Source organism: Rhinatrema bivittatum, chromosome 2 (genome assembly GCF_901001135.1).
Source record: "Rhinatrema bivittatum chromosome 2, aRhiBiv1.1, whole genome shotgun sequence".
Lineage (NCBI taxonomy): Eukaryota > Metazoa > Chordata > Amphibia > Gymnophiona > Rhinatrematidae > Rhinatrema > Rhinatrema bivittatum.
In genome coordinates, this window is record NC_042616.1 from 816,199,035 (window position 1) to 816,213,413 (window position 14,379).

Sequence of the window (14,379 nt, forward strand, 5' to 3'; positions counted from 1 at the left end):
GTAGCTTGGCATGCTCTCTGCAGGTTCCTGTTCTTTCTCTTTTAAGTTGCATGGTGCGTTCTCTGCACGTTCCTGTTCTTTTCTCTTTTAAGTTGCATGGTGTGTTCTCTGCACGTTCCTGTTCTTTTCTCTTTTACGTTGCATGGTATGTTCTCTGCACGTTCTTGTTCTTTTTCCATTTAAATAGCGTGGCGCATTCTTTAATTGTTCCTGTTCTTTTCTTGTTTAAGTAGCATGGTGCATTCTCTGCAGGTTCCTATTCTTTTCTCTTTTAAGTTGTATGGTGTGTTCTCTGCACGTTCTTGTTCTTTTTTCATTTAAGTAGCGTGGTGCATTCTTTAATTGTTCCTGCTCTTTTCTTGTTTAAGTAGCACAGCGCATTCTCTGCACATCCCTGTTCTTTTCTCTTTTAAGTTGCACGGTATGTTCTCTGCACGTTCTTGTTCTTTTTTCATTTAAGTAGCGTGGTGCATTCTTTAATTGTTCCTGCTCTTTTCTTGTTTAAGTAGCGCGGTGCATTCTCTGCACGTTCCTGTTCTTTTCTCTTTTACGTTGCATGGTGTGTTCTCTACACGTTCTTGTTCTTTTTTCATTTAAGTAGCATGGTGTGTTCTCTGCACGTTCTTGTTCTTTTTTCATTTAAGTAGCGCGGTGCATTCTTTAATTGTTCCTGTTCTTTTCTCGTTTAAGTAGTGCGGTGCGTTCTCTGCACGTTCTTGTTCTTTTTCTATTTAAATAGCCTGGTGCATTCTTTAATTGTTCCTGCTCTTTTCTTGTTTAAGTAGCACAGTGCATTCTCTGCACGTTCCTGTTCTTTTTTCATATAAGAAGCTTGGCACGCTTTCTGCACGTTCCTATTCTTTTCTCTTTTAAGTTGCATGGTGTGTTCTCTGCACGCTCTTGTTCTTTTTTCATTTAAGTAGCGTGGCGCATTCTTTAATTGTACCAGTTCTTTTCTTGTTAGGTAGCGTGGCGCATTCTCTGCAAGTTCCTGTTCTTTTTCCATTTAAATTGCGTGGCGCATTCTTTAATTGTACCTGCTTTTTTTCATTTGATCAGCGCGGAGCGTTCTCTGCACATTCTTGTTCTTTTCTTGCTTTAAATAGCACGTTGTGCTCTCTGCACATTCCTGTTCTCCACAGAAAGCCCCCCTGGGCTTGGGATTCCCCGCAGAGCTGCAGCTTCTCCTGACAGGAAGGGGCAGGATTTTCAGCACAGCTTATCTGAGCTGGAAGAAGAGGAGGAGGAAAGCAGGCATGCAGAGTCTTCACTCCATGCTAATGATTTCCAGGAAAGAAGAGCTGCCTCAGTCTTTCTTTAGTAGCAGGGGGGCCCTCAGGCATTCTCACCACTGCTGGAGCTTTCTTCACTCATAGAGTAGTGTTGAGAGTTGGCAGAGCCAGGGGGCGACATTTTCAAGTTGAAAACTTAAGAACAGAAACATCTTTCCTGCTGACACCTCTCCCAATGCACCCGAGCGCTCTGTCACCTCCTCCTTCCTGCTGATACCTCTCCTGATGCACCCGAGTGCTCTGTCACCGCCTCCTTCCTGCTGATACCTCTCCCGATGCACCCGAGCGCTCTGTCACCTCCTCCTTCCTGCTGATACCTCTCCCGATGCACCCGAGCGCTCTGTCACTTCCTCCTTCCTGCTGATACCTCTCCTGATGCACCCGAGTGCTCTGTCACCGCCTCCTTCCTGCTGATACCTCTCCCGATGCACCCGAGCGCTCTGTCACCTCCTCCTTCCTGCTGATACCTCTCCCGATGCACCCGAGCGCTCTGTCACCTCCTCCTTCCTGCTGATACCTCTCCCGATGCACCCGAGCGCTCTGTCACCTCCTCCTTCCTGCTGATACCTCTCCTCATGCACCCGAGCACTCTGTCACCTCCTCCTTCCTGCTGATACCTCTCCCCATGCACCCGAGCGCTCTGTCACCTCCTCCTTCCTGCTGATACCTCTCCCGATGCACCCGAGTGCTCTGTCACCTCCTCCTTCCTGCTGATACCTCTCCCGATGCACCCGAGCGCTCTGTCACCTCCTCCTTCCTGCTGATACCTCTCCCGATGCACCCGAGCGCTCTGTCGCCTCCTCCTTCCTGCTGATACCTCTCCTCATGCACCCGAGCGCTCTGTCACCTCCTCCTTCCTGCCGATACCTCTCCCGATGCACCCGAGCGCTCTGTCGCCTCCTCCTTCCTGCCGATACCTCTCCCGATGCACCCGAGCGCTCTGTCGCCTCCTCCTTCCTGCTGATACCTCTCCCGATGCACCCGAGCGCTCTGTCGCCTCCTCCTTCCTGCTGATACCTCTCCCGATGCACCCGAGCCCTCTGTCACCTCCTCCTTCCTGCTGATACCTCTCCCGATGCACCCGAGCACACTGATAGCTTTGCCTGCTGCGTTATTATGCTTACTGGCTACTTCCAGTTCATCTGAGATGATTACTTGTTTAACTTCTTGTTCTTCTAATTGATATGTGTCTAATAGATTTGTGTGTCCCATATGCAGGATTTTACCCTTTTAAGCACTGAGCAGCTTTCTGGCCTTCTCCCGTCCACCTTGCCGATCGCTCTCCTGTGCAGAATAGCGTTGGAGGCTTTGCTAGATTCAAGAAACTTTTGGCATGTAACTGGTATTAAAGCCCTGTTAATAATAATGTTTGTGCAAGCTTTACTAATATCACGAAATAAAAATCTATCACAATGCGAGGAAAATGATAATGAACGGTGATAAACCTCCTGATCCAAGCTGAGCTTGGGATGTGGTTTACTTTCTGCCAAGAGCCTCGGCACCTGCCATTTCTCTCCGGGTTCTTCCCCCCAGCACAGCAAGGAATGTTTAAAGCCCCAACTAGCCCTGAGTTACCCTGCTGTCCCCCCTCCCCTGATAGAAACCACCCTAAACTATATTCCCTCCTGCCTGGCCCAACCTCAGTCCCCAGCTGATCCCTGCTCCTGCCCTGCTGTCTCCTAATACCGACTAATGGGGGGGCAGGGAGAGCGCACAGGGGTTACGCAGGGGAGGGAGAGGTTTATGGACTTTCCAGGCTGGGGCTTCTTTTCGGAGAGGATGAGTGATGAGCCGGAGGGTTACAAGGAGCCAGGAAGGGGGGCAGGGGCAGAACTCAAGGCTTAGCTGACCCTTCAAAAATGTGTGGCCCGGGGAAAAACAGAGATAGTACTGCACCCCCAGTTATGTCTGCACATTTCCGGCGGTGAGGACACGGGGCTTACTGTACCACGGTGTTCATGCACCACGGTTTACCACTGTAAATCCCTGAGGAAAATAACGTGTGCTGCAACAGCCCGTTTACACGCCATTCGATTTAATGATTCAGCATAAGAACTTAAGAAAATGCCATACTGGGTCAGACCAAGGGTCCATCAAGCCCAGCATCCTGTTTCCAACAGTGGCCAATCCAGGCCATAAGAACCTGGCAAGTACCCAAAAACTAAGTCTATTCCATGTTACCATTGCTAATGGCAGTGGCTATTCTCTAAGTGAACTTAATAGCAGGTAATGGACTTCTCCTCCAAGAACTTATCCAATCCTTTTTTAAACACAGCTACACTAACTGCACGAACCACATTCGCTGGCAACAAATTCCAGAGTTTAATTGTGCGTTGAGTAAAAAAAAAAAAAAAAAAGATTTATCGACTGCCTTACTGCAGAGATTCAAGGCGGTGAACAGTAAGTTAAACCGACCGTAAGTACACAGTGTGCACCAAGGTGGGGCAAAGCGTACGCTTTAACAGTTAGGCATAGGCGGGCACGGCCCATACATGGTCATTACCATTGGCTGGGGTCAGGTGGGGATGCCACCTTGCTCCATGTCATCAGGAACAGGCTAATCCGGTCCCGCAGCGGGGTAAAACCAGAACTGGATCAGACAGTGTCTTATCCCATGAGGCTGGGTGGAGCAGGTGAACCACAGAGCGAGAACAAATGAAAAAAGAAATACATAAAATATGGTGGGCAGGTACTGACAGGATATGTTTATATATACACAATTTACTCGTTGCCGGTCGGGCATCGTGCTCAGCTCGTGACGGTGAAAAGAAATACATGGATCCAGCGTCTACGAACACCTTGGATCCTGAGTGGATGAAGGATCTGGGCTGAGCAGCGCGTCGCGTCGCCCCGTAACCTGCTAGCAGCAGAGGCGCGTTTGCAGCGGGCTTTCGGAAACGGGGGTGGTTTGGATGTAGGCGTGATTCTCCTGTAAAGGATTTCCAGAGGGCAGGGGCTACTCCGGGGTTTGCCCACTGACAAGCATCGGACCGTTTGGCTTCTTTGAGAGTCTATGACGGGGGGTTGAGCTCCTCGGGTGGATCTTCTCGGCCTTGTGCATCCATAGGAGGTTGGCCGGCTCTCCAGGTAACTTGGGCCATTTCTTGCTCTGGTTGCCCGTGAAGTCCCCTGTAGAGGATGGGCGTCTTCAACCTTCTCATTTTCAGGCCATTGGTTTCTGAAAGGGCCTTAGAGACACGGAGCCTGGCTGCCTGCCTTTTGAATCCACAGAAACTCTGTTTTGCTTGGTCTCAGGACGCAGGCTGCACTCCTGGAGGACTGTGAGTCCGCGGTTAGCTTTCTCACCGCTGCAGGCGGTTCAGGGTCTGTGAGCAGGAAGAACTGTGCATTGTCCACCTAGACGTAGAATTTCACGCCTGTCAACTGGAGCAGCCAGCCTAGTGACCTGAGGTAAATGCTGAATTAGAAAGGGGAGAGTGCAGAGCCTTACTGCACCTCAGGGTGGGACTGAGGTACTGCGGCCTGGCACACAGGCCCTTTTCTCTGTAGGTATGCTGCCAAACTAATGCACAATGGGGTAAGTTTTCACAGGCTCACACCCAGAATGCAAGGAACGGTGCAAATACTTCTCACTTAGGATAAATATTCAGTGAAGTAGCTAACGCGCGGTTAAACAAATGAATTCTAGCAAAGGAACATCCCCTGGGCAGAGGAACGCTGGCTGGAGGGTCACTTCAATACTGCATCGCAGGGTCAGGACGAAATCCCTTACTCTTCCTCCAATTCAGCCCAGCACATGCCTGAGAGAGAGGAGTTTATTCTCTCTCTCTCTCTCATTATTTTTCAATCGCTATGGGGTCAATAATCAAAGGTTTTTATGTGGCTAAAAGCAGGGCAGAATCAAAACTGCTGCCTCTATGTAGGACTTTGTCATGCTCCCTGAATGTGAATCTGCCACGCTGCTGGGAGTTGCTATAAGCCATGGGAGACCTGCAGCTCGTACAAGAGTGAAGGAAGCAGCAGAGTCTGAGAGGGAAACCAGCGTGCACAAGGTGCTGGGCTCAGCCCCTGCTGCAGGGTGTTTGCCTGCATCCTAGTGCAGGGATCCGGGTGCCGGTTCCACCCTCCAGCACACGGATGGACACAGGCAGTCACCTATTTCTTTCTCTCTTCTTCCGCCTAAGGCAGGCTGCGCTGTTGGAGGTGCCATCTCTTTGGGACACGAGGAAAGCCCGGGAGAGAATGAGAGAATGGCTCCTACCCTGTGGAATGCACCACCAGTAGATTTGAGCCTGGAGGAAGATTATGTTCAGTTTCAGGAAAAACTTGGATTTTCGAAAGTGTTGCCCGTAAATGTACGGGTACACGTGGACTCCGGCTCCCAAGCAGGCATAAAAGCGTGGCGTATGGCGCACAGGGCTCTGCGTACCTCCGGCTATACTGACACGTGCAAATGCACTTTGAAAATCAGGCTGCTACAAAAGTAACCCTCTTGTTGAATACATCTGGGAGAATTATTCCATCTTCATGTCTGCCAGCCCGGCCTTTGGCACCTAAAAAACGTGCCCTTCACCCGTAAGAGAACGCCACAGGCTCAGGGCAGTATGAGAAGCAGCCCTCCAGCCGGTCCCCACTAACTTAAATTTCTCACGGGGACAGGAACCTGTACCAGGTATTCCTCTGACGACTGGAAATTTGTGACCGGCGTGCATGGTGGTCAGCATTTCCTCAGATTAACTGTCAGTCTTTATCAGTCGCCAATCAGAAGATCAAACATTTTATTTCTGTATTTATGTTCTGTTTTTACCAAGCTGGTCTGAAGGCGAATCACAACCAGAGTTATGGTTGCATTTCTGCCTCGGTTTACAAGGGGTGAAGGAGCTGTGTTATGGAGGGGGGTCTATAAGTTACAGAAGGGAAAGGCCTGGCTGAAGGTAAGGTAAGATCTGTCGGGGCACAGAGAGAGCGCTCTCCTGTTTCAGAATTTGGGGAAATAACAGCAGAATGCAGGAAGTCTGGTGCATGTTACTCTGACAGAAGCCGGGTGGGAGAGGGGGGGGAGGAACAAAGTTCTCTTGTGGGGAGTGTAGGGGAAGAGAAGCTGGGTCATGTTTTGAATTATATCCTGTATCTGACTGGGCGCCAGTGGAATTGGCTTAAGATTGGCTTTAGGTGGTCGCCCCAGGATTCCAGCACCTGAGATATTGCCCCATTCACACAGCGCAAGGTCTCCTTTCGTCAATGAGTCACCTGCAAATGTCGACTTGAGTCCCTTGAGATCCAGGATGGGTCGGAAATACCCCTCTTTCTTGGGTACGACCAAATAAATGGAATAACGGCCCGTATTTTCTTGCAAGTCGGGAACAAGAATTACGGCTTTCATATCCAACAGCCTCCTTAAGATAATCTCCACTGCCAACCTCTTCTGAAGAGAGTTGCATGGAAAAATCATAAAGGCATCTGGAGGAATGAGAAGGAGTTCTAGAGCATAGCTATCCCGTATCACTTCCAGAACCCATTGGTCCGACGTGATCTGGACCCCATCTGATAAAAGGGTCCGCAAACCTTCATTGAGAAGATCGAGAAGCTCCACTCCCGGAGCCTGCATCCTTCTGAGGCCTCCTGGGGCAAAAGAACTGAGACCTCCCGAAGGGATGAGGTCTCTGAGTAGATGCCCCCCAATAAAGATGAAATCGTCTGTAATTTCGAGAGTGGCCATGTGCCCAAAAGGGACCTGAAGCTGGCTTCTTATCCTCCAGCAAGAGAGGGACCTGGGCGACCCCCCCATCTATTTGTCATCTTTTCCAACTCACTGCCAAATAGAACCCATAAAGCGTAATCTTGTGAGACTGGATTTTAGAAATGGTGTTTGCTGACCAATTTCGTAGCCATAACTTGATGCCTAGCTGCTATCATGGAAGCAACTCCCCTGGTGGCAGTGCAAACAAGGTCACAGCCCACATCAGCTAAGAAGGCGGCTCCCAGTTCCATTACCACTCTGGAATCCGATCCAACTCCCTCAGACTCCTGAGAGAGACGCAGACTAGCCACCAGGGAACAACAAGGGGCCATCTGCAAGTTCATCACCATGGTCTCAAAGGCTTGCTTGAGGATAGCATCAATCCTTCTATCCTGCGCATCCTTTAGAGCTGCTCCTCCTTCCACCAGAATGGTGGTTCGTTTAATAACAGAATATACCAGTGCATCCACCTTCAGGAATCGCAACTGCTCTCTTACCTTTGGATCTAAGGGATATAAACCAGCCAAGGCACGCCCACCTTTTAAAGCTTGCCTCTGGCGTGCTCCATTCAAGGTCAATCAACCCTTGAATCACATCCAGGAAGGGGAAATAACATGAAGTCTTGTGTAGGGCACCAATTTATTTATTTATTTATTTATTTGTTTTTATATACCGATATTCGCCCAAGAGTACCACATCGGTTTACATAATATCTAGTGAGATAGTGTCATTACAGGTCATATCATCTTTACATTGAGGCATTGTAAAACTACAGCGAAGTATAGTTTTGGAAGGATAGGATTATAACATTGTAATAAAAAGGCTTATTTTCATGACAATATAATAGCTTGACATTTGATTTGACTATTAAGAGTACTCATTGTAGGATGTGTGCGGGGTTGGAGATCTGATTGGTAGTGGTTGTTGGGGATGCCGTGGAGATAACTGTTGGCTGGGTAGGCTTTTTGGAATAGCCATGTTTTTAGTGATTTCTTGAATATCTGTGATGAGGGTTCCATTCTGAGATTTGCTGGTAGTTTTGTTCCATAGTGTGGGTCCTGCTATTGAAATTGCTCGTTCACGTGTTGAGGTGCATTGTGCCTGTTTGTTGGAGGGAATGGAAAGTAATCTGGAGTTGTTGGATCGTAGGTTTCTTTGGGGGGAGTATGGATGATGGGTGTTCTTTAGCCTGTTTTTTTTGTTGTTAAGGGATTTGTGCATTAGGGTAAGGGCTTTGTATTGAATTCTATGGGTTATGGGGAGCCAGTGGAGGTCTTTTAGTATGGGGGTGATGTGTGTGGAGCGCTTGCTCCACACACATCACCCCCATACTAAAAGACATCATGGAATCCTTCTTCTGTGCACTTGTACAGTCACTCCCAGCCACTCCAAGTGTCGTCAGGGTCTGAGATAAAGGACCCGGCAACTCATCTCTATGAAAGAAATGGAGCAGAGTTCTATGTGGCTCTAAATCCGGGGGAATTTCCCTTCTTCCAGAGGGGAGAAGCCTACATCATCATCAGTATCATCTGGATCCACATCCTCCCGAACTTCATCAGGAACCACTGCACTGTGGCGTTTACACGTGGTGGCAGACAAGGAAGAGACCCTGAGTGTGCAACCTTGATTTAAAAGGAATTACAGTTTCTGAAGGGAGCCTCTGCAGAAAGGTCTGCAGTCCCTGGACAAATTCCACCCGGGAAAAGGAGGATGCGTCCATATCAGGCCCCTTAAGCCCAAACCTGAAGTCCTCAGAGCAAATATCTGCTGAAGTCGTCTCTGTTAGTGAATCAACTGAAAAAGGGGACACTCTCATTGTGTCACCTACAGCCCCACTCCCCTCAAACCAAGGGGATGGACCAGCATCAGCAAAATCAGTAGGAGGCAATTCACCTTGAGCATCCAGGCAGCGCTGACCAAATTCGCAGCAAGCCCTGGCTGTATCGCCTTTATAAAGCAAGCAACACAAATCGCTACGTGCTTAGACTTCTTTGACACCAGCGCCATACTGTACCATCTCGTTGCGCGCCCAAACTAAGATACGCGCTCAAATATGCGCTCAGCGACGCGCACAAAATGTGCTCAGCTACACATGCAAAAGATTGCTCAGCGACGCACACATAAGGCGCACAGGCTACGAACACAGGCCGCAGTCTTAAGTGCACAAGTAGGCCCGCATGTGCTTGCCGACATCACTATGCTGCCGTGTGGCAAGAAGGCGCCACAAAACATGTGAAAAATGCCACTGCGGCCTTCCATGTGGCCAGAAGATCCAAGCCTGGGGGGGGGCAGGATCTAGCCAAAGGCCCCTGAACCCATCGAGCCTGCGCCGCCTCTGCCCTCACTAAACTCCCCAGAAACGTGAATGGGAAAGGTGGCAACCAACAACGCCAAGGGAGGAAGATCTGGTAAGGATGAGATAGGGAAAGAAAAACCTCCCTAATCTTTCTTCAACTATTTTTTTTAACCTGAGTTCAGCCTTCCCTGGCTTTGGGGGAGAGGGCAAAGGCCTTCACCGCTGAGCCTCTCTCGGCCTCCAACTATTTTTTGGGGGGTTTTTTATGTTCATGCCAGAAAAGGCTACTGGTCTCAAGGCACTCAACTGAGGGAAGGACCCACCGGTATCACCTCAGGAGGCAAGCGGGCTTTCAACTTCTCGTTTTCTCTGAAAACTTTTCACTTCTTTCCATTATTATTTTCCGATTTTACTACAGACAATCCCCAGAAGGGAAATACATGTCCACCATCTGCTGGAGACGGAGAATATTGGCGCACTGATGTCGGGGCAAGGCTATATGTCCGTGATGTCAGCTTTTCCTCCATCTCCGTCTACTGGTAGAGCTGCATAACCCATTTGTGGGGATTGGTCTGCCTGAGTGCAGAGGAAGTTTTACTTTTTGGTTGCAAGCCATGCGTAGGGCGTGGAAGTGGTAGAGGCAATCAGTGGGATGGGAAACTGCCAGATCTCTGTTTTTGACCTTTCTTGGTAACCCTGACTTTCCAGCTGGATCAGAAACAATTGTCTTCAAGATTGGAAAACAAGAGGTCTCTATAGTTTTTGGCAACTGATTGACCTTCAATTGCAAACCATGTATTCACTTTTCCACCTCCAGAATCAATGGAATCTTCCACCCTCTCATTACTTAGCCTACTTATAAGCTTGATATTATTCCTTGCAATTGGGCAGAGGAACAATGGAATATTTGCATTTCTCAGCTGAAGATAATCCCTTTTCTGACACTCTCCTAAATTTCAATAAGATCTGAACCTGGGGATTAATGCTTAAATATCATTTTCAGACCCCCACATTTGCTCAAACTGGTAACCAACTGGGGCAGTGATGATCTGGGATTCGTCTTGGATGACTCAGACACTTAGCAGGCATGTTTGTCTGTCTAGAGATACTTATCAAAATAATTCACCAGATTTACCTTTACCAGAGCCCCCTGCCCGCTCTTACCTGTCCCTGCATGGCTGGGGTCCTCGCTGTCTGTCTTCTTTGTGGGTTTCCCTCCTGTTTTCTGACTCGCTGGAGGCTTCCCGTTCACCGGCTGACCTGCAGGCGAGGAGAGAAAATGCTGAGGAGAAGCAACAACGTCACTGGGGCCAGGGCTGGCAGAGACTGGAAGATTGGGCATCCAAATGGCAGATGAAATTTAATGTGGACAAGTGCAAGGTGATGCATATAGGGAAAAATAACCCTTGCGGTAGTTACACAATGTTAGGTTCCATATTAGGAGCTACCACCCAGGAAAAAGATCTAGGCATCATAGTGGATAATACTTTAAAATCATCAGCTCAGTGAGCTGCGGCAGTCAAAAAAGCAAACAGAATGTTAGAACGATTAGGAAGGGAATGGTTAATAAAACGGAAAATGTCATAATGCCTCTGTATCGCTCCATGGTGAGACCGCACCTTGAATACTGTGTACAATTCTGGTCGCCGCATCTCAAAAAAGATATAGTTGCGATGGAGAAGGTACAGAGAAGGGAGACCAAAATAATAAGGGGAATGGAACAGCTCCCCTATGAGGAAAGGATGAAGAGGTTAGGACTTTTCAGCTTGGAGAAGAGACGACTGAGGGGGGATATGATAGAGGTGTTTAAAATCATGAGAGGTCTAGAACGGGTAGATGTGAATAGGTTATTTACTCTTTCGGATAGTAGAAAGACTAGGGGGCACTCCATGAAGTTAGCATGGGGCACATTTAAAACTTATCAGAGAAAGTTCTTTTTTACTCAACGCACAATTAAACTCTGGAATTTGTTGCCAGAGGATGTGGTTAGTGCAGTTAGTATAGCTGTGTTTAAAAAAGGATTGGATAAGTTCTTGCCAGAGTATGTGGTTAGTGCAGTTAGTATAGCTGTGTTTAAAAAAGGATTGGATAAGTTCTTGGAGGAGAAGTCCATTACCTGCTATTAAGTTCACTTAGAGAATAGCCACTGCCATTAGCAATGGTTACATGGAATAGACTTAGTTTTTGGGTACTTGCCAGGTACTTGTGACTTGGATTGGCCACTGTTGGAAACAGGATGCTGGGCTTGATGGACCCTTGGTCTGACCCAGTATGGCATGTCTTAGATTCATCCTCACCCAAAAGTGACCCTTGTAGAAACAACCCTGAACCCCGAAATTTGCAGTCCGGGATTCATCTTATACTCCCAATTTACCATCAGCCCTCAGGTCCAAGCAGTGAGCAGAGCAGCTTTCTACTATCTCTTCTTGCTCCACCACTTCTGTCCCTTCCTGAATGCCACTGCCATTCGAGCCACGATGATCTCCTGCCCGGACTACTGCAACTCCCCTCTGTGCCTACAGCTCCTACAAAATGCTGCAGCCCTCCTGACAATGTGCAGACTCCAACCTCAGCAGTTAACCCCTGTCTTAAAATCCCTTCCCTGGCTCCCAGCATCAGATGCAAGCTTCTAACCCTAGCCTGCAAAATCCTCAAAGGGCCAAGCAACCACCCTACCTCAACAGCTCCCTGACCCCTTACATACCCCACGGACGCAGGCCTGCCTAACAGTACCGCCCAGCATCTCGTCAGCAGAAGGGAGGACCTTGGTGGGATCACAGTCCCATCCCCGTGGAACGCTCTCCCGCCCTGCATCGGATTCCTCGCCTCGAGAAAACCAACTAGCGCCTCCCAATCCAGCAAAACTTTACTGACACCTCTCTGGCCTCAATCCCTCCAAATGCACCTGCGCACCCCTCCATTACTAATATTAGGACTGGTGATCCACCCAGACATTTGTCTGTATCATTACCCCATGCTAAACGCATGCACTCCCTAAACTGTGGATGTGCACCATGTTCTCGTTCCTGGAGGAAAAAGTGTGCCATATGATAACACTGTCCAAACTTAATATAAATGTCTGGTTTTATCCTTTGTCCCTGTTTACTCTCCCCTTCTTCCAGTTGTCTCTCTCTCCCTTCCCCAGCTCACTCCCAGCCTTCTCTAGCTCCCTTTCTCCCATCTCTAGCTCTCCCAGGCCTCTCTCTCCCCCCTCTCTGCTGCAGAGGACGGCCGAGCTGGGGGAGGGGGGCGGTGCGGGGGCACTCGGGGGTCTCCCGAGCTAAGAGAAGGTTACTGGGGGGGGCGCGAGCCCAAGGCTGGAACTCTCCCGAAGCCCCGGGGGAAGGTCCTGCCGGAGGAGGAGGAGACGCCAAACCCTACAACCTGGAAACGAAAGCGCCAGGGCAAGCCGTGCTGGGCGGGGCCCTCCATGCTCGTGAAGTGCATTCAAGCGGATTTAGATTTGTTTTGTTTATTGAATTTTGCATTAAGATAGATGAAAAAAAGAAAAAGTGAACGGGCAGAGAATCCTTACCCTGCGTGCCTGCTTGGAAACGCCTCGACCACAGCTGAAGGTGCACAGGGTAAGGGTGAAAGCAGGATGGGGGGCGACTGCCAGGACCCGGGGAGGGGGGGAGTCATCTGCTGGGAAATGGGCTGATGGTAAGGGAGAGCCAGGAGGAGGAACAAGCCGGGACCACCTGCAAGATCGGAGATCCCCCGCTCCCTACTCTAACCTAACCTTACCTAATATTATTATTATTTTGTATTTCTTGCTTATCCTTTTATTTTAACCCTTCTGTGTGTTATGTTGACCATGCATGTAGCATTGTCTTAAGAACATAAGAGCATGCCATACTGGGTCAGACCAAGGGTCCATCAAGCCCAGCATCCTGTTTCCAACAGTGGCCAATCCAGGCTATAAGAACCTGGCAAGTACCCAAAAACTAAGTCTATTCCATGTAACCATTGCTAATGGCAGTGGCTATTCTCTATGGGGTAGATTTTAAGAGGCGCGCGAACAGCCTACTTTTGCTTGCGCATCAGACTCAAGCAAAAGTACGCTGGATTTTAGTAGATACGCGCGGAGCCGCGCGTATCCACTAAAATCCTGGATCGGCGCGCGCAAGGCTATCGATTTTGTATAGCCTGCGCGCGCCGAGCCGCGCTGCCTCCCCCCGTTCCCTCCAAGGCCGCTCCGAAATCGGAGCGGCCTCGGAGGGAACTTTCCTTTGCCCTCCCCTCACCTTACCCTCCCTTCCCCTACCTAACCCACCCACCCGGCCCTGTCTACACCCCCCCCTTACCGTTGTCGGGGGATTTACGCCTCCCGGAGGGAGACGTAAATCCCCGCGCGCCAGCGGGCCTGCTGCGCGCCGGGCCGCGACCTGGGGGCGGGTACGGAGGGCGCGGCCACGCCCCCGGGCCGTAGCCACGCCCCGTACCCGCCCCAAAAACGCGGCCGACACGCCCCCGAAACGCCGCGTCGACCGGGCCCGCCCCCCGACACGCCCCCGACACGCCCCCCTCCGAAAACCCCGGGACGTACGCGAGTCCCGGGGTCTGCGCGCGCCGGTAGGCCTATGTAAAATAGGCTTACCGGCGCGCAGGGCCCTGCTCGCCTAAATCCGCCCGGTTTTGGGCGGATTTAGGCGAGCAGGGCGCTGAAAATCCGCCCCTAAGTGAACTTAATAGCAGGTAATGGACTTCTCTTCCAAGAACTTATCCAATCCTTTTTTGAACCCAGCTACACTAACTGCACTAACCACATCCTCTGGCAACAAATTCCAGAGCTTTATTGTGCGTTGAGTGAAAAAGAACTTTCTCCGATTAGTTTTAAATGTGCCACATGCTAACTTCATGTCTTGCCAGGAAAGTGATCTGGGAGCAGACACGAGCAGACCCCCATAAGGCATTTGTCTTCTTAGCATACGAGGAGGCCACGCCTCTGAGGGAAGATACTCTGAGGGGAGCAGGGTGTGATATTAGAGAAGGCCAGCAGGCAGTGTGCTCTGACCGGCCAAACACCCCTCTGACCCACCCAGCACTGAGCCTCAGGCTTTACTGAAGAGGCCAACCCCAGGAGCTAT

The 14,379-nt window shown here is 49.8% G+C and overlaps 1 protein-coding gene across 3 annotated transcripts in view; it reads right to left on the bottom strand.

Annotated features, from left to right (window-relative positions):
- The window catches only part of IQANK1 (IQ motif and ankyrin repeat containing 1), a 129,233-nt gene that overhangs the window by 91,996 nt on the left and 22,858 nt on the right, over positions 1–14,379 (bottom strand). For all 3 annotated transcript variants that reach the window (XM_029592279.1, XM_029592277.1, XM_029592278.1), the window contains exon 3: positions 10,454–10,549. In XM_029592279.1, the coding sequence (XP_029448139.1) occupies positions 10,454–10,549 (96 nt within the window). The remainder of the gene's footprint in view (positions 1–10,453; positions 10,550–14,379) is intronic.